Raw genomic sequence first — 18,269 nt, 5'->3', positions numbered from 1 at the left:
TAAATATATGTGCTTTCTGGAACTGGGCCAACTGACTACTTTAGAGTAATGAAGTAAAGAGAAGAGTACAGGATTGCTTGTCTTAATATCCAACATCTGTAAACAACTTAGTGATCTGCTGACAAAGCATTAGGGAAGGAAACAGCAAGAAACAAGTAAAAATGCAATTGACTGATGTGAAGTCAGTCCTGTTTCTCTAACATTAACTTTTAATACGTTCCATAACATATCCTACTACAAAATTTTAATCAGATGATGTTGTGTAGGCATGTAATTTGAATGTATTTTTATACTCAAATGAAATACAGCTACCCAGCTGATCCTTATCGTGTATTCTATTTTGCAGGTAGAAATTCTTCTTGGGAAGATTCCCACACCAACCTAGAGATAGATAAGAGAATCTCATACTGCAAAAAACCTCCCTCTGTCTTGGAAAACAAAATATAGAACAAAAGTGTGTACAGTAAGGTTAAATGCACAAAGTAGATTAATAAGGTTTCATTCATTTTGATCATGGATTTCGTGAATTTCATTTAGGATGTTGCTAGATTCTCCCTGCAATACCAACAGCTTCTACAGTAATCTGCAGATTACTCCTTATACAGGGCAGAGTAGATAAGGTGAGCAGATGGTTCCTTTCTCTCGTAACAGCACCGCAATAGGAGAAGAGTATGTACAGGGTTCTAGTTCTTCCAGTAATATTTGTCTTGCATTAGGTGACTGGTCCATACCTATAAAAATCTCTGCCACAGATCACACTGCTTTCCCATGATCTCATTATTCAGAGTAAGAATGAAAGGCACAAAGTTGTTGCTTCTGTGCCACTTCTCTTTCTCCTGGGGAGCCCTAATTGTTTGTTTTTTTTTTTTCGCATGTAAGCCTTGAGAAAAGTAGGTGCAGATGAAGAGATGCAGGGCACAGACATTTTCTCTATGTGATAGTGTTCCAGAGACAACAGAATAACATCCTGCATACTTTTTAAGATATCAGGGGAGATGAAAACAGGTTCTCTGTAAATTAATTTTATATCCAAAGCTGTGGCTCTTTTGTAGCTTTGGGAAGTGCTAAGGGAGCAAAAAGAGGGGATGAAAAACAAAGGGAAGAGGAGGTAAGGACAAGTTTCCTGCCCATTTTTTTTTTTTTTTTCAGCTCTCAATGTTGTGAATGGAACACCTCCCTTTCACTCCGAGTCACTCACTAAACACCTAAAACACTTCAGAGTTTTACCTGGCTTTTGCAAACACAGCTAGGAACTTGAAATTCTAAATATATACATGCAAAACAGCACTAAGAGCATGTATGTTCTGTAACTTCCTGCCTCTGTAGCTTTCCTTGCCTTCCTTCTCTAGGGCTTTAAATGTGTTCATTCCAAGGATCCAATGCCAAATTCTGATATGGCTAAGCTCCTAAACCTTTGTGACAAACCAGATAATAAAAATAAAGAAAGAGAATGATAAGATTTTTAAGACAATGATTATCTCAACAATTCAGGAGAAAAACACACTAAGGCAGAAATACGGATAATGGAAAAAAATACAATCTACAGTCAGTGGATTATACTACAGTTAGTCTGCAAAACCAAGGACCTGTTCCAGGGAGCTGAGGATTCCAAACTCTCCTCAGTTCACTGATGATCACCTACTTAGCAAAGATGGAGGTCTCTTACTAGGGTGATGCTAACAATTACCAAGGGTAATTACAATTCAACAAGCTAAGAATCTGTAGGAAGTTCCAACAGGAACTGCTTTTGAATCTGTAGGATCCAAAAAGGATCAATAACAATAAAAATATCTTTTCAGAACAACAATCTCTATTTAACTTTCCACTCAAGGGAAGCATTATTGTGCAGAACACCATTGTAACTGAAACGGTATACCTCTGAAATGAGAATGCACATAAAAAATGGCAATGAAGAGACTTTTGCCTTGTGAGTACATAAGATGAGCATCCTAATGTATATTCTAAACAAATGGATTAGGAACAGTTTTCAAGTAATGGCATTTCACCTCTTTTTAATTAGATAGGTGATCTTGATAAGCTTTAGTTCATATGAATATATAATCTACTGGGGAAGTCTTTCTGAGCTCAGCCCTTTCAGCCTCTCTGTAAATACAATTTCACCTTCATTGTCCTTAATTTGTACAACAAATTCAGAAAGAGATCTAAATATTTTATTACACATGTTATTTTTCTTCATATAGTTTGTATTTATTGAACCAACTATTACAGCAGCACATCCCCAAGCAGAAAGGTAGCATTTGCTATGCAAACCACACAGTCCATGATTGGCATCTAAGACCAATTGATCTAGCCATTACCACTATCTCCCTACCCCCACAAGCATTACTACAAAGCTATTGATTTAAACACTGTCGATCGGTTTCCATTTTCTGATTTTGGGCAGGCCAATTAAGAAAGTGAGTAATTGTGATTACACTGCTTCAGGATCAATTACATTTGATGCAAGACAAAGTGCTCCCTTTTAGAACAACGTAAAGAAAATTATTATGACCAAGTAAACTATTACTGAATATGCTTCTAACAAAAGTGCAAAATAACTGACAATGTTTACATAAGGATACATTATCAGAAAATATAAGAATATTGACACCTGTGTATGCACAATATTTCAACTACATTTTAACAAACTTTTGCAGCTTATTCTTACTCTCAGATATAACCTTTTAAAGTAGTATAAAAGATTAAGAAGGCTACAGTTGAGCTCTGATACAGGCCACAAAATGACAGAACGCATGATATCTCCAAAGAAAACTGACATCAGCAGAATTCTGAACTATGCTGTATTTTTAACAGTAAAACAGCAAATTTAATTCAACAAATATTTTAACGATTTCTACACTATTTAGTGAGAACCAGTCTCAAAGAGACAGGGCCCTATCAATTAGCAAAGGAACAAAGCAAGCAATTCCTATTCTTAATTTAATTTTAAACTTAGCTTGAGCTTTGTCATTGGACTCACATTGTCCAAATCATTAAAATGAATACACCACTGAGGTCTGAGGCAAATCTATTTACAGTGATGTTACTCATAGTCTGGTTGGTGTTCAGGATTATTGATCGGTCTTGTTTGTCTAATAGGAAAATAATAAACAATTACTAGGCAATGTTGGAGAAAGTAATCAGTTTTTATACATCACTAATACAGCAGACCTCCCAAAACATAAAGGTGATGATCTGCATAAAATCAATGTTTTATGCTACATTGCTTATCCTCCTCATTTCTAAGATTCTTAGCAATAAATTGTATAGTTTTGAAAACAAATCATTAGTATCCTAAAAATATTAATTTGAAAGAATAATGTCAGTCCTTTTTTAAAAAAGAGCATTCCTGCCTGATACACTGACCATATTTTATTCGCAATAAAAACAATATATTTATTCACTTTGAAGTAATAATGAAATTGTATTGCATGGAATGGAACTCCCCTTCACAAACAAGCCTTGCATCAGGCAACAGTCCAATCCTGTCCCCAAATTCTGGAAACAGCACAAACTGTAACAATGTGATGAGCATAAACTACACGTTATAGACACCTTGCTGAAGATACTACTATATGTTAAAATGAAAATGTGTGCAGAAAAAGGTTCGAGGAGGCAAAATACACATTTTCAATAGTAAAACACCCCTTTCCCTAAAACAGGAAATTTAGCTTATTTTGAAGTCACTTGGGTACATTTAGATTAAAAAGCTTTTACTCTTCCCTTTAATAATCTATGAGTTGGAAGCTGTGTATTAAATTCCTAAATTATTGAAAAGAGGGGTCCAGAAATTTCTGAAAGAATGACAGTTATCCCTAATTTAGAATGCTGCAGTGTGAATGCCTATTCAATATCCCTCTTGCTGCTGGGTATAGAAACAAGTAATTCTTGCAACGGTATGTAAAAAAATATTATTTTCAAATATGTGGGGGAAAAAAAGATTCACAGAGATTCACATAGTGCCTTTTATTTTCTGCTAGCCTAGAAGGCAATGGAACTCTTCAGAATATGGATCCTGAATGTGCCAATAATGGCCGTAATAAACATAAGTCAAACACATAAGACAAAATCTAATTGACCAGCTGCAACTTGCTTTCATTCTCTCCAGTCAGCAAATTTTGGGACTAATTTCACACAGTCATGTTACAGAAGTCACAAATATACGTTACAAGCACTTAAGATAGCAAAATTACTCTCACTATGTGCATTTTTGATTTGCAATTTCTTAGAAAGAGAATATATTGACTAGAATAATATCTGGCAAACATGATGCCCATCTTCAAAAAGGGACAGAAAGATGATCCTGGTAGCTACAGACCTATCAGTCCCAGCTTGGTGCCAGAGAAGGTTATGGAATGGATAATCTCAGGAGCCATCATGGACCAATCAAAATGTCAGCCAGGGGATCAGACCCAGTCAGCATAGGTTTATGAACAGTAGATCCTGTTTGACAAACGTTTCATTCTATGACAAAGTGTCCTGCTTAGTGGATGAAGTTAAGGCTGTTGATGTGGTCTGCCCGGACTTCAGTGAAGCCTTTAACACTGTCCCCCACAACACTCTCATGGAGAAGCTGGCTACACACAGTTTTGCCACTTCTATTTAACACCTTTATTAATGATCTTGATGAGGGGATTGAGTGCACCCTCAGTAAGTCTGTACATGACACCAAGTTGGGAGAGAGTGTTGATCTGCTTGAGGGGAGAAGGGCACTACAGAGGGACCTGGATAGATTGGATCAAAGGGCTAAGGTAAACTGTTTGAGTTTCAGTATGGCCAAGTGTTGGTCCTGAATTTTGGTCACAACAACCCCAGGAAACCCTACAGGCTTGGAGAGGTGTGGCTGGAAAGCTGTCTGGCAGGAAAGAGACCTTGGTGTACTGGTGGACAGTCAGCTGAATATGAGCCAGCAGTGTGCCCAGGTGGCCAAGAAGGCCAATGGCATCCTGGCTTGTATCAGTAAAGATGTGGTGAGCAGTACTAGGAAGTAATGCTGCCCCTGTACTTGGCACTGGTGAGGCCCTACCTCAAGTACTGTGCTCAGTTTTGGGCACCCCAGTACAGAAAGGACATTGAGGTGCTGGAGCAGGTCCAAAGAAGGGCAGCAAGGCTTGTGAAGGGCTTGAAGAATATGCCCTATGAGGAGTGACTGAAGGAAGTGGGGCTGTTTAGTCCAGGGAATGGAAGGCTGAGAGGAGACCTTATTGCTCTCTTCCAATATCTGAAAGGTGCTTACAGCAAGAGCGGAGTTGGTATCTTTTCACTGGTGACAGGTGAGAGGACCGGGGGAAATGGCCTCAGGTTGCATCAGGGTAAGTTGAGGTTGGATATCAGGAAAAACATCTTTACAGAAAGGGTTGTTAAGCACTGGAATAGGCTCCCCAGGGAGTTGGTTGAGTCACCATCCCCAGATGTGCATAAAAACTGTTCGGATGTGGTGCACAGGGACATGATTCAATGGGGAGTTGTTAGAGCTAGAGTACTATGGTTAGTGGTTAGGTTGTGGTTTGACTTGATCTTTAAGATCTTTTCCAACCTGAGCAATTCTATGATCCTAGAATTCTGTATACAAAACATTCCAGCATGCTAGTCAGATCTGACTGCTCCCTTCAAGGTGTTGTTATTGAAAGAATCCCAGGAAGAGCGGGGAAGAAATAAAAACAAAATCTGAGAAAAGATGTAATTCTAACTTGGAAAAGGAGCTGATGCTTCCACCTGGTATTATCTATACCAAAAGAAAAGGATGGCCTCTCAAACACAACCTGACAAAGAATTCTTGCACTTAATACACATAATTTCAAGCCTATATTTGAGATCGAATCTGCATGTTTGATTTCCATTTCCACTTCCATGAGAACTTACCATAACTGGAAACTGGCAGTCTGAGTAGAATCACAGAAGTCGATGCCCATTGAAACAGTCACAGATCTCTCAGGCTCAAGGCATTCTATAAAGAAACATTTTGAACAGCTACAGTGAGCATGCAGAAGAACACTTCAATGCACATGCAACCCACCAAAATTTCACACAATTAGAAAACCTGTATTAATAAAATATTTTCCAAATGCTGGAAACACAAATGAGATAATAAGAACAGGGTATACATACTAAGTTGAAGTGACAAATAATACCATAAATCTATGTTTAAATGAGAAAGGCAAGCTTTGGGAAGAAACTGTAGATTTATAACTGTAGATTTACAACTTAATTTCTGCAAAAGAAACAGCTTCATAGGACAGGACAGCTACCAGCATGAAATCATTACTGGGGAAACAGTAATGAGGAGGACTATGTTGTGGAACTCAATAAACCTGAAATGGATAGCGTGTTCATCCCTGAATTTTTCACATTCTTTCCCCATAACATAAGTGAATTCTATTGACTGTTCGGTGACATTTTGAGTATATGATCTGATTAATAGCATTACCATTTTCTACTTACAGGCCTTTTGTGACAAACATCAGTGCATACTGAAGGATGAATGGATTGAGAGAGACGTGAATAAGGACTTGTATCTATATGTAAGAATATGTATGACTATGCAAAACCACCACTTTCTGTGTTTGAAATCTGGCAAAACAGTAAGATTCTAAAGACAGAATACAATTACCTATTGGATTAAACTCATGCATCTTCATTCCAGGGGGTAATTTCTTCTCCCCTATATGAATATTATCTATCTTCTGATCAGTTGTATTTGTTAATGTCACTTGCACAGATACCATACGATCACCAAAAATGCATGGTTGTCTTGAGAACTGATAATGAGCTGATAATCCTTTTCCAGTCATCCGATGAAGCATTTCATGCGTTTTTGTTGGCACAAAGGATGGGGTAGTGACCTGTTAAGTACAAAACAAGTTGTTGAACATTTTAAGAGAAGAACAGATAAAATTACAGTTAAATGCTACACTTCTCACACAGCTAGAATGCCTGCTTTCTAATCAGAATTTTGGCAAACCAGATATATGAAAGGATTTACCTATTATTGCACTTTAATAGATGTTAGTATCTTTAAAAGAGTCTAAAAATAACATTAATGGTGCTGAGAAATAGCAGCTTTTATTTTGTTGTACTTCCCCAATTCTTGTTTTGAATCTCTTTTCAATACTTTAACTCTATTGTCTATTAAATCATGGAATTTTTAAGTTACAGATAAAATAATGTTGTTTCTCTATTCTAAACATCAAAACTCAAGACTGGGCCCAAATCTAATACTAAATCTACAGGAGTACAGAGCAGAGCAGTGTTGTCACTTTTTAAATCATACAACTGCCACAAGCAATAAGAGAAATCTAAAGGACATTTGGGTCCTTTCTATCCTGAAATAGCAGCGTGAAAGTGGACAAGAAAACCACAAGAGATACTGCTGCTCTGGAGATTCATAGTCAAGAGCTCCAGAGTGAAAAAGGAAGGAATATGCACAAAACAGCAGGAAGGTGAACGTATGATCTTCAAACAAGCTTACTTGCCATAGGTTAAGAAATTGTACAGAAAGTAAAGCTATACAAACAGGTTGAAGGTTGAAGGAGGTTGAAAAGGCCAAATGCTCAACACATAAATCCTGCTTGAGAAATCTGATATAAGCTACTGAATTTTAGATATTAATTTCTATGAGTGTCTGTCTTTTGCCTTACATTTATAGCCTTGAATGTGTAACTAAGTGAAAGAGACAGCTACAAATAAAATGATGTTTCAAGATGCTAAGCGCTTAAGAAAGGAAAACTGGCTTTTAACTTGCTTTGCCTACGAAACTCTTACAGAGTGCTATGTTTTTCTTACTGCCACATTTAACATTGAGGTGCTGTGACTTTTTGCACACTTCCAGCAATATGAGAAGCTGGTAAGAGCTGTGATTTACACCTACAAGGTGGTAGAGAAATGGGAAACAAAATACACATCTCTAGAGAATCCTTTTGAAAAAGGATTAGAAGTTAGTGAGCACATAACAAACTTGACCATACTGTCTGAGCACCAACTTCTAAACTGGAAAGTTATAGCAAGGCTATAACACATTTTGTCTTAGATCAGTATCTGTAAAGATCAACTACTAAATGTTTAGAAGTGTAGTCACTGCACTGATGAAAGCTAAAGAAACCACACAAGGTTGGTGTGTGGCTGAATACCCAGTGACTGGGTATTCAGCAGTGGCTTTGGAAGGTGGATTATTTAGATGTATTGCACTGAATGACAAATAATTAATGAAGTAAAAGGCAAAAAGGCTTTCTATTCACGTAGAGCCCAGCCACTGCATGACTGTGATTAATATAAATCACTTAGTGATGTGACTGAGAAAAAAACATCTACAAAAACATCCACATCAGATTTAACTTTCCAATTTCTGATTCTTTATTACAAAACAACAACAACAACAACAACAACAAACACCAAAAACCCTCTGGTATGAGTTTTCTTATATACGATTAATGATCTATCAGTAACCTCAGGTGTAAAGGCTAAAAGACGGTTTCAGAATCCATCAATTTAAAGATACTCCACAACCCCAGTGTTGACTCTGTTATTAAGTTATCAAGTTATTATTACATTTTAAGTAAATTGTCTCCATTCAGGTGAAATATTATGCAATGTGCTCAGGGACAACTTGATTAGTTTTCCTTTGTCAGCAGAAGAAAATTAATTAATAAAACTTAAGTTTCAAAAAGATGAATTGAGATTTTATATGAAGTCAAACTCATCCTTTGACTTCAAACATTTAATTCAGATTGAATTGGACATACATAACTGTGAAGTTATTTCATAAAACTGCTCAGCCATTTTTCATTAACAAGCTTAAGCAATACACTTTATTCATGTTAAAACAAGTATTTTGAAGCGTTCTACTTCTCTGTGCTTACATTATTTTGAAATACTATTTATTAATAGGAATGAAAGCATGAGAAGATGGTAGTCAGAAGTTCAACATGTAGATGTGTATCCATACAGATTGAGTAAAACTCCCTCAATACATTTAAATTGTGACACAGACTCAAGTTTTATCAAAACCTGACTGTGATTTTTACTCAGAGAATTTAATCTCAGCCTCCTATAGCACTGCTTCTCATATTTCATTCAGAATTTTATCAATTTGAGGAAATTCACTTTTATTTTCTGTATCATACCATACAAACTGGAAGACACACAGAAGACAGACAGAGAATAATAACCCATAGAACATTAATTTCCAGTTGTATTTAACATGTCAGTACTAGAAGTAAATAAAATATGTTTTTTTATCAGATGAATTTATTATTTCCGGAGAAGTATTATTTTTTAGACACTTTCTTGCTAGTGATGGTTGTGATACGACAAAGGCTGCTGTTACGGCATGGCAGTTTACTGAGCAGCTGTATCAGTCTGGTAAACATATTTTTTGTTTGTTTTATTTTAAAATTTCCAACACATACAATTGCAGTGCTTACAGAAATCTATACAGCACGATACCCACAACCATTCTGGGGTTAAACTAACCCCCCAAAGAGTTAATAAAACAAGAAGCATCTAGTAACCACGAGATAATCCTCTACAAATCTTTCACAGCATATGTTTAAATAATAGAAGTCATTTGTGTACCTTTGGATGGTTTATGAAAATAACCAATCAATTCTGCAGACACAACATTATTTCTAAAGGAAATCTATGTGACTCATGATGCCTGCAGATACACAGAGACAAACCACACATATTTTATCAGTTTATTACAGTAAGCAAATAAGCGTGGAATGAGAGTGCACATAACTGTCTACTTAACGCTTACTGAAACATTTATAAGAGCTGTTATCTCCCTAATAACAGACAGACAGTGTGCAATTTTAGAGAGGAGAAAAGCTTCATATTTTTTAACACTTCACTAAAAAGTAACTGAAGAGTGTAAAATGAAAAATACTCTGTGCAGTTAGCTGGTAATGGACCATATTATCAACTCAAGTTAGATTTATAGGATACAAACTAGTCACTAATAGTTATTTTATGACATAGCATGTCTGCTTTTTTTGGGTGAAGATTATTAAGATTAAACTTGCTAAACTTTTTTTTTTTTTTTTTTTTTTTTTTTTCTTTTAAAATATACAGCTGTAGGGACTCCACAGTGATGTCACATGGTAAAATTATTGGTATGAACCAGACTGCCCTCCATGGTAACTGCAGATACTCAAAAATAATCCATAAAGATCACAGCCAGTTACAAGCCAGCAAACCCTTGGCACATGAACACGCCTTTTTTTTTTTTTTGCCAGCTCAGTAAGTCCTCAATAATTAATTCAAGTTAATACAAAAACTGTTATTATTTAAAGTAAGAAGCACTACAGGGTTTATTAAACCTACTACAGAAAATAGAGCTCAACAGACTCTCCTGTATGATGCATTTGTTCCTTACTTGAATAATGCTTTAATAATAAACACAGATTAAATTTTGATCCTGGTTCAAACATTCATGGATGTTTGGGTAAAAACATCTATTATTGGAAAAAATATTTTCTTCTAGAAATTATAATATTTATGTTCTTTTCCTCTAAACCGCATTCTGTTAAAACAGTGGATTAAATCATTTAATCTAAGCAGTCCCTCTTACTGACCTCCTACTGGCAATATCCATGACATAACCCAAGAATGACCTGCTAAGCTGTGAGAGCTGTATCCTCTCCTACACTCAATAAAGAGCTGTGCTCCAGTAACTTCCAACGAGCTAAGAGAAGAGCCTTAGTATCACACAGCCCAGACACATTTACATGATCTTTCAAATGAGAGGAATAACTTAACCACAGGATTACAGTACAAGAAGAAAGTAAAATCCAGGCAAGCAAAGGAAAGACAACTACTAGCAGTATATGACAGCATATTTTCAATCTTTTACTCCATTACCAATTACTCATGGTCACATGGCAATGTCTGCCATATACAGCTCTTACAAAAACAATTAATAACTCTTTGAAAAGATGCAAGGGAAAAAAAAAAAAAAAAGAGAGAGAGCAAGAAATTACCCTGTATTATTTCATGAGGCTGTAGGAAAACCCCAAAACAGAGCATACTTAAGCCTTGTGTTATAAACAGCATTCTCATAATGCAAGGGAGAGGCAGAACAAACAGAAGTGTAATCTCGCAAGCAATCATATTTTCTGTAGTCTAGAGAAGTAACAGGATACTGTGGTTCCACTTGGGTTAGTGTATCTAGACCAGTAGGCACTTGAGAACATATCAAATTCATATCAAATCATATCTAAGTAAATACTTCAAATAAGTTTACCCAGAAGACTCATTCACCTGCTGTATATCTACTGAACACGTTCTAAAGTCAAATATGCTATGAAGACCTTCGATTTCTAACAATTCTAACCTTCTTTTTGCACTGTCACCAACTCTTAAGCTCCACAATTCCCTAAATTATGAACATCAGTGAGGCTAACTGCAAATCTGCATATTAATTCTCACATTTTTTAACCACTATTAGCCAACAATTTCAGGCAATTGAATGTGAGTTCCAAAGATTCTTACTAAATTCCAACATTCTTTGAATAATATTGTTGTCTATAAAATCTTGCAAAAAATCAACATTCAAAATGTCTATATGATGCCTACTGATCTTCTTTTTCTCAGACAGAGATCGGCCTCCAGCAGAAGAAGATTTGTATTGAAAATCTCATAGTTCGCTTCTGCAAGGTTGTCAAAATTAACCCTTATTTCTATATATATATATATGTTTTTTTTTTTTTAACTCTAATATTTACGTGGTTTTAACCACGCCTAAAATTATCCTTTCAAATAGTGGTAAGTTCAATTTGTGAATCTTCTGTAATGTTAAATAATCTCATTTCCTAATAAATTTATATCCCTTGGATTTTTCATTGGTTCCTTTAAAATATAAAAACCTACACAGATTTCCAGTAAGTCTACATCAAGAAGTATTGTTCTTAGACTTTACTGAATTAATTCATAATATTAAGGAACTCCCGGGCGTTGGTACTTTTGGGGGATTTCAATTATCCAGATATTTGCTGGACGACCAATATGGCCAAGCATGCGCGGTCCAGACAATTCTTGCAGTGTATTGAAGATAACTTTCTAATGCAGATGGTCGAGGTACCGACGCGGGGCGGGGTGCTGCTGGACCTTATTCTCACCAACAAGGAAGGACTCGTTAAGGAAGTAAAAGTCGGGGGTAACTTGGGTTGTAGCGACCATGAGATGGTGGAGTTCGAGATCCTGAGCGGAGGAAGCAAAACAAAAAGTAGGATTGCTACCCTGGACTTCAGGAGAGCCAACTTTGATCTCCTCCGGGACTTACTTGGGGCCATCCCGTGGGCCAGGGTGCTAGAAGGCAAGGGGGCCTGTGAGAGCTGGCTAGCATTCAAACGGCTCCTCTTCCAGGTTCAGGATCGGTGCGTCCCTGTAACTAAGAAGTCAGGAAAAGGTGCCAGGAGACCTGCGTGGATGAGTAAGGAACTCATGTGCAAGCTCCGCAGAAAGAAGAAAGTACACGATATGTGGAAAAAGGGTCTGGCCACTTGGGAACAATATAAGAATGTAGTCAGGGACTGCCGAGATGCGACCAGGAAGGCTAAAGCCCACCTGGAGCTGAATCTAGCTAAGGAGATAAAGGATAATAAAAAAGGGTTTTTTAAGTACATTAACAGCAAAAGGAAGGCTAGGGAGAATGTGGGCCCCATACTAAGTGAGGGGGGTGTTCTGGTAACGGGGGATGCTGAGAAGGCGGAAATACTGAACGCCTTCTTTGCCTCTGTCTTTAGTGAAAGGGCTCTCCCCCAGGAATCCCAGTCCCCGGTGGTTGATGAGAGAATCTGGGGAATGGGAGATTTCCCTTTAGTCAGGGAAGAGGTGGTCCGTGAGTGCTTAGGAAACATTAATGTCCATAAATCCATGGGACCTGATGGGGTGCACCCGCGGGTGCTGAGAGAGCTGGCGGAGGTTATTGCTAAGCCGCTCTCTGTAATTTTTCAAAGGTCTTGGAGAACTGGGGAGGTGCCTGTAGACTGGAGGATGGCCAATGTCACCCCAGTCTTCAAAAAGGGCAAGAAGGATGACCCGGGTAATTATAGGCCAGTCAGCCTCACCTCTGTCCCAGGGAAGGTGATGGAACAGCTTGTGCTGGATGCCATCTCCAGACAACTGGGAGAAAAGGAGGTTATCAGGAGTACTCAGCATGGGTTCACCAAGGGGAGGTCGTGCTCGACCAACCTGGTGGCCTTTTATGAAGATGTCACTAGCTGGGTGGACGGGGGGAGAGCGGTAGATGTAGTCTACCTTGATTTCAGTAAGGCTTTTGATACGGTCCCCCATGACATCCTTATAACAAAGCTGAGGAAGTATGGGATAGATGAGTGGACGGTGAAGTGGATCGAGAATTGGCTGACTGGCAGAGTGCAGAGGGTTGTCGTTGGCGGTGCGGTGTCTGGCTGGAGGCCTGTGACTAGTGGTGTCCCCCAGGGGTCTGTGCTGGGTCCAGTCTTGTTCAACATCTTCATCAACGACCTTGATGAGGGGATAGTGGCCACCCTCAGCAAGTTTGCTGATGACACGAAGCTGGGAGGATTGGCTGACACGCCTGAAGGCTGTGCGGCCATTCAGAGAGACCTGGACAGACTGGAGAGCTGGGCAGTAAGAAACCGGATGAGGTTTAACATAAGCAAGTGTAGAGTCTTGCATCTCGGTAGAAATAATTGCATACACCAGTACAGGTTGGGGGAAGACCTGCTGGAGAGGAGCTCTGCTGAGAGGGACCTGGGCGTCCTGGTGGACGACAGGTTGGCCATGAGCCAGCAGTGTGCCCTTGTAGCCAAAAAGGCCAATGGCATTCTGGGGTGCATTAAAAAGAGCGTAGCCAGCAGGTCAAGGGAGGTGATCCTCCCCCTCTACTCTGCCCTGGTGAGGCCTCATCTGGAATACTGTGTCCAGTTCTGGGCTCCCCAGTACAAAAAAGACAGGGATCTCTTGGAAAGAGTCCAGCGGAGGGCCACAAAGATGGTGAAGGGCCTGGACCATCTCCCCTACGAGGAGAGACTTAGGGAACTGGGTCTGTTTAGCCTTGAGAAAAGAAGGCTGAGAGGGGACTTGATCCAGGTTTATAAATACCTGAAGTGTGGGAGCCATAGTGGCGAGGCTGGTCTCTTTTCAGTAGTGCGTGGGGACAGGACTAGGGGCAATGGGCTGAAACTCCAGCATAGGAAGTTCCGCACGAATGTGCGCAAGAACTTCTTTACAGTGAGGGTGACGGAGCACTGGAACAGGCTGCCCAGGGAGGTGGTGGAGTCTCCTTCTCTGGAGATATTCAAGACTCGCCTGGACGCCTACCTGTGCGACGTGGTGTAGGGAGCCTGCTTTGGCAGGGGGGTTGGACTCGATGATCTCTAGAGGTCCCTTCCAACCCCTATAATTCTGTGATTCTGTGAACTAGAATTAGGACTTAACCACAAACAGCAGAAAATTCATTAATCCAATTTCAGATTCATCAAGCCTTTTAAGACTGAGGCTGTACTTAGACTGCAGTTTATGTGTAACTGAGAGTCAGTGAAATATATTTAATTCTGCATGTATGATAACATTAAAAGCATTAAACTAAACCAACACATTGTTTCATTATTGGCCTCCCATCTTTGCCCTTTCCTTATGCTGGGAATAACGTAGCACATGATTATAATCACTGACTCACAGGATGGTTTGGCTTGGAAGGGACCTTAAGGGACCATCCAGTTCCAACTCCCAGCCCCCCACCAGCTCAGGCTGCCCAGGGTCCTATCCAACCTGGCCTTGAGTGCCTACAGGGATGGGGCATCCACAGCTTTTCCAGGCAGCTGTGCCAGCACCTCACCAATCTCTGAGCAAAGAATTTCCTTCTAACATTTAAGTTAAATCTCTCTTCTAGAATAAAACCAAACCCCCTTGTCCTGTCACAGTCAGACCACCTAAAAGGTCTGTCTCCCTCCAGTTCATAAACTTCCCTCATGTACTGGAAGGCCACAATGAGGTCATATTGGATCATTTTCTTCTCCACGTTGAAAAAGTGCAGCACATCAGTGAAATCTTTGTAAAACCCTCACAAGAATGAATTTCAGTAGCAACAAAATGGGAATAATCTCATAGTCAAATCAGGATTAACACACAAACATCAAGGAAAGGGCCAAACTCTGTGTTCACAAACCTTAGTGCAAATTCAGAAAGGCACATTTTCTGCACAAAAGGGCTACTGCAGTACTCTAAACTTGACAATAACGACTACATGCATCAGGGAAAAGGCGTGCTTCCAGTTTAAAAACAAATAATTTTCTTCAGTATAGTTATCTGGCCCTTCTGCTGACCAGCTACCTAGGTGGCAGCCCTACCCTTTCATCCTAATCACAAATTTGAAATAGTGGACACTATAGATAGGGATTAATATACATTTTTGCACCGAGTCTCAATAACTTCAAAATACTTCTTATGAACAGTTTCTAATTCAGTGTTTTGATTTTAGTAAACAGTCAGTATATATACTTCAGCACAATACTCTTTAGCACCAGTATGCAAAAACAAGCAGTTACAAGTTGTGTATAAACTATATATATGTTATGTATATACTACTGTAAAACGAAAGATTAGATAAATGATAGAGATACAGTATGCATATATGTACATGTATGTGTATATACATAAAAGGATTACAATTCCTGCATACTGACCTTGTCCATCAGAAGCACCTAGTTCAAACTTCTCCCCAGAAACAGACCTCTTGTGTCAAGTGTATAAGGTAAGTTGAAACCCTTACTACACACTGCTACTTACAAGGCAAAGCAAAATCAGCCTGTAAGATACCATATTTCAAATCTAGCATAGGTATTTACAAATGCCAAAATGTAAATTCCACTTTTGCTGGTTTTATATGACTATATTCTAATTTTGGTCACTATATCCTTATTGAAATGTGCAGAATGTTGTTTCGGCTTCTATCAGGTTGATGTTAGTGTATAGTAACCCAGCTGCAGAGACAAAATTCCCAAATCAACACTGAAGTTAGTGTGCATGACATCTGTTATCATTTCCTGAGTGCTGATTCAGAATCTCTGCATGTGCTTGAATGTACCTCTAGCACATGATGCTGATGTATAGATACTCCCCTTGTACTTCATTTTACATATTTTAATTGGAAAAAAATCTTTGTATTGTAGTTTATGAACTTATAGTTGTCTTTAGAGTATTGCTAAAACACAGCTTTTCCAAGTGTTTTTTTTTTTAACCGTAAGTTTCATTTTTTGTTTAAAAAAAAAAAACAATCATCTGCTACAGTTTGTAGTTTGCTTAGAGTAATGGAGATTTATTTATAAGTAACCTCCTGTTTATTTCTTTAAATTAAAAAGTACACATTTCAGTGGGACTCAGAATATATGGCATCAGTTCAGTGAATTTAAGAATGTGGCTTTCATTATTAGCTGTGTCTGTGCGAGGTCCCTCTGCTGATTATGAAAGACAAACTAGGCAGGCTATTTTTACTCAAGTACTTCCAAAATTACCCTGGTTCTAGTTGGTATAATTTCTGTTATTGTCACCTGCATCTTCCAAAGATTCTTAGTCACTCAAACAAACACAGCAGCAGGAAGACTGTGAAAATGAGCATTTACTAAAACTACTTCAGCTTTAAAGCAACTTTTAATGCATATCTAACAATAGTTGAAATTTATGAGTTACACAGTAAGAATATATCTTAAGCAGCTGCTGTTACACAAAGTTCCATCCGTGAAAACAGTAGTGATCTCTGCACATTTTTCATTAAAACTTTCCAAGTTAATGTGATAATAAAAATTTGAACAGAAACCTCCTTTTACAATACTGAATTCCTGAGCTTCACTGTTCCACTGAAAACCCCATTTTACAGCTCTTACAAATGCAACTTTCAATAATCCTGCTGCCCCCTCTAAATCAAGAACACAGACATTAGAGACTAGAAACAGCAATTGACACTGCGTGAAGCCATATAAAGAAAAATTATCTAAGCCAAGTGAACAATGATTTAAACCATGCATTTTCAACATTTGCACACCTAGCAACCCTATTTCAGGAAGATTTTAGAACTGTTCATCTTTTAGTCTTAAGATACTAAGATAACCGCAAACTACAAAGTTATTAGGAGAAAAGCATGCAAAAATAAGGTCTGTCACCAAAGTGAATTTATTAAAAACCTATCTCTGATCTTATGCTACTAAATCACGGCATTACTCAATAGCTTTGTAATTGTCACCTGCCCCTCCAGTGTTCTCTGGATAGTGGCAAAAGGGGACTGAAAACACTCTGAGATGATGCTGGTGTTAGAAATCTGTATCACACCACCCTCCAGACTTCAAAGAAACAACCCTTATGATGTTTCTGGGGCAGGTGGCATGAAGGGCAAGTTCCCAATGCACCTTCCTGCATTCATCAGGAGGAACTTTCAGAGTATGTTAGAATACCTTTGAATGGATATCATTTAAAATATTATAGGTCACAAAGCTATATTTCAACAACTGTAATGATTTGCCTTTCACTTACTTCATATTGCAAGCCTAAGTTTCTTGTGACATGGCAAGTAGCATACTGGTCCATGGAAGAAATGGTACTAACATCCCCAATACCTCTAAACAAGTTGATTTAGCCTCGTGAGTATTTTTTCCTTTCTATGTCAAAATCTTTTGTTTTAATTTATGTTTAAAATCTGTGGACAAAATCTCAAAATCTGATAATCAGGTTTTTAATTCCACACAATGATGACCTTTCAAGTCAAAATGACAAGATGGATTCTTACATTTGTTAACCAAAACTTGATTATTTACTTTTGTTTTAACCACGCCAAGCTAAAAAAAATTGATCGCTTCAGAAATGAAGACGTGTTAATTATGAATCATTTACTCATACTGTCACCTATTTTTAATAATTAGGTAGTTCCAAGGTTTACGGACTCTCAGAATATTTGTATTTATTTGGAACTCGATATATCAAGTAACTTATAGGGGAAACTTTGATCCAGATCAGTGAAGAATCTTCTAGTGAAACCTTACATACTGCTCTGAAGTTCTGCTTTAAAGTGCATTCCAAGTTTTTGTTAAGTATTGGCCAATTACAATCAAGAAAAAGCAACTTACATCTGTTGTATCACCATTAGCTGTGTTCACAAATAGTAGTTCACATATTTAGTAGGGCTTCAAGAACTCATCATGTCACCACAACAGAATATGCCAACGGGTCTCTTGCTAAAGATATTTTAAAATTAAAATGATACCTTTGCAGTTTTTCCGTACCCTTCCTTGATACAAAAA

General features: G+C 38.1%; 1 protein-coding gene across 3 annotated transcripts in view; it reads right to left on the bottom strand.

Annotated features, from left to right (window-relative positions):
- The window catches only part of AP3B1 (adaptor related protein complex 3 subunit beta 1), a 146,338-nt gene that overhangs the window by 22,149 nt on the left and 105,920 nt on the right, over positions 1 to 18,269 (bottom strand). For all 3 annotated transcript variants that reach the window (XR_011905958.1, XM_072359002.1, XM_072359001.1), the window contains exons 23-24: positions 6,611 to 6,842; positions 5,863 to 5,947 (exon numbers count right to left, since the gene is read on the bottom strand). Coding sequence is in view for 2 of the 3 variants with exons in the window: in XM_072359002.1 (XP_072215103.1) it covers positions 5,863 to 5,947; positions 6,611 to 6,842 (317 nt within the window). In the remaining variant the exon portion in view is untranslated. The remainder of the gene's footprint in view (positions 1 to 5,862; positions 5,948 to 6,610; positions 6,843 to 18,269) is intronic.

Source organism: Excalfactoria chinensis, chromosome Z (assembly GCF_039878825.1).
Source record: "Excalfactoria chinensis isolate bCotChi1 chromosome Z, bCotChi1.hap2, whole genome shotgun sequence".
NCBI classification, from domain to species: Eukaryota; Metazoa; Chordata; class Aves; order Galliformes; family Phasianidae; genus Excalfactoria; species Excalfactoria chinensis.
The sequence above is the reverse complement of the archived record's forward strand: the minus strand, read 5'-3'. Positions and strand labels throughout refer to the sequence as shown.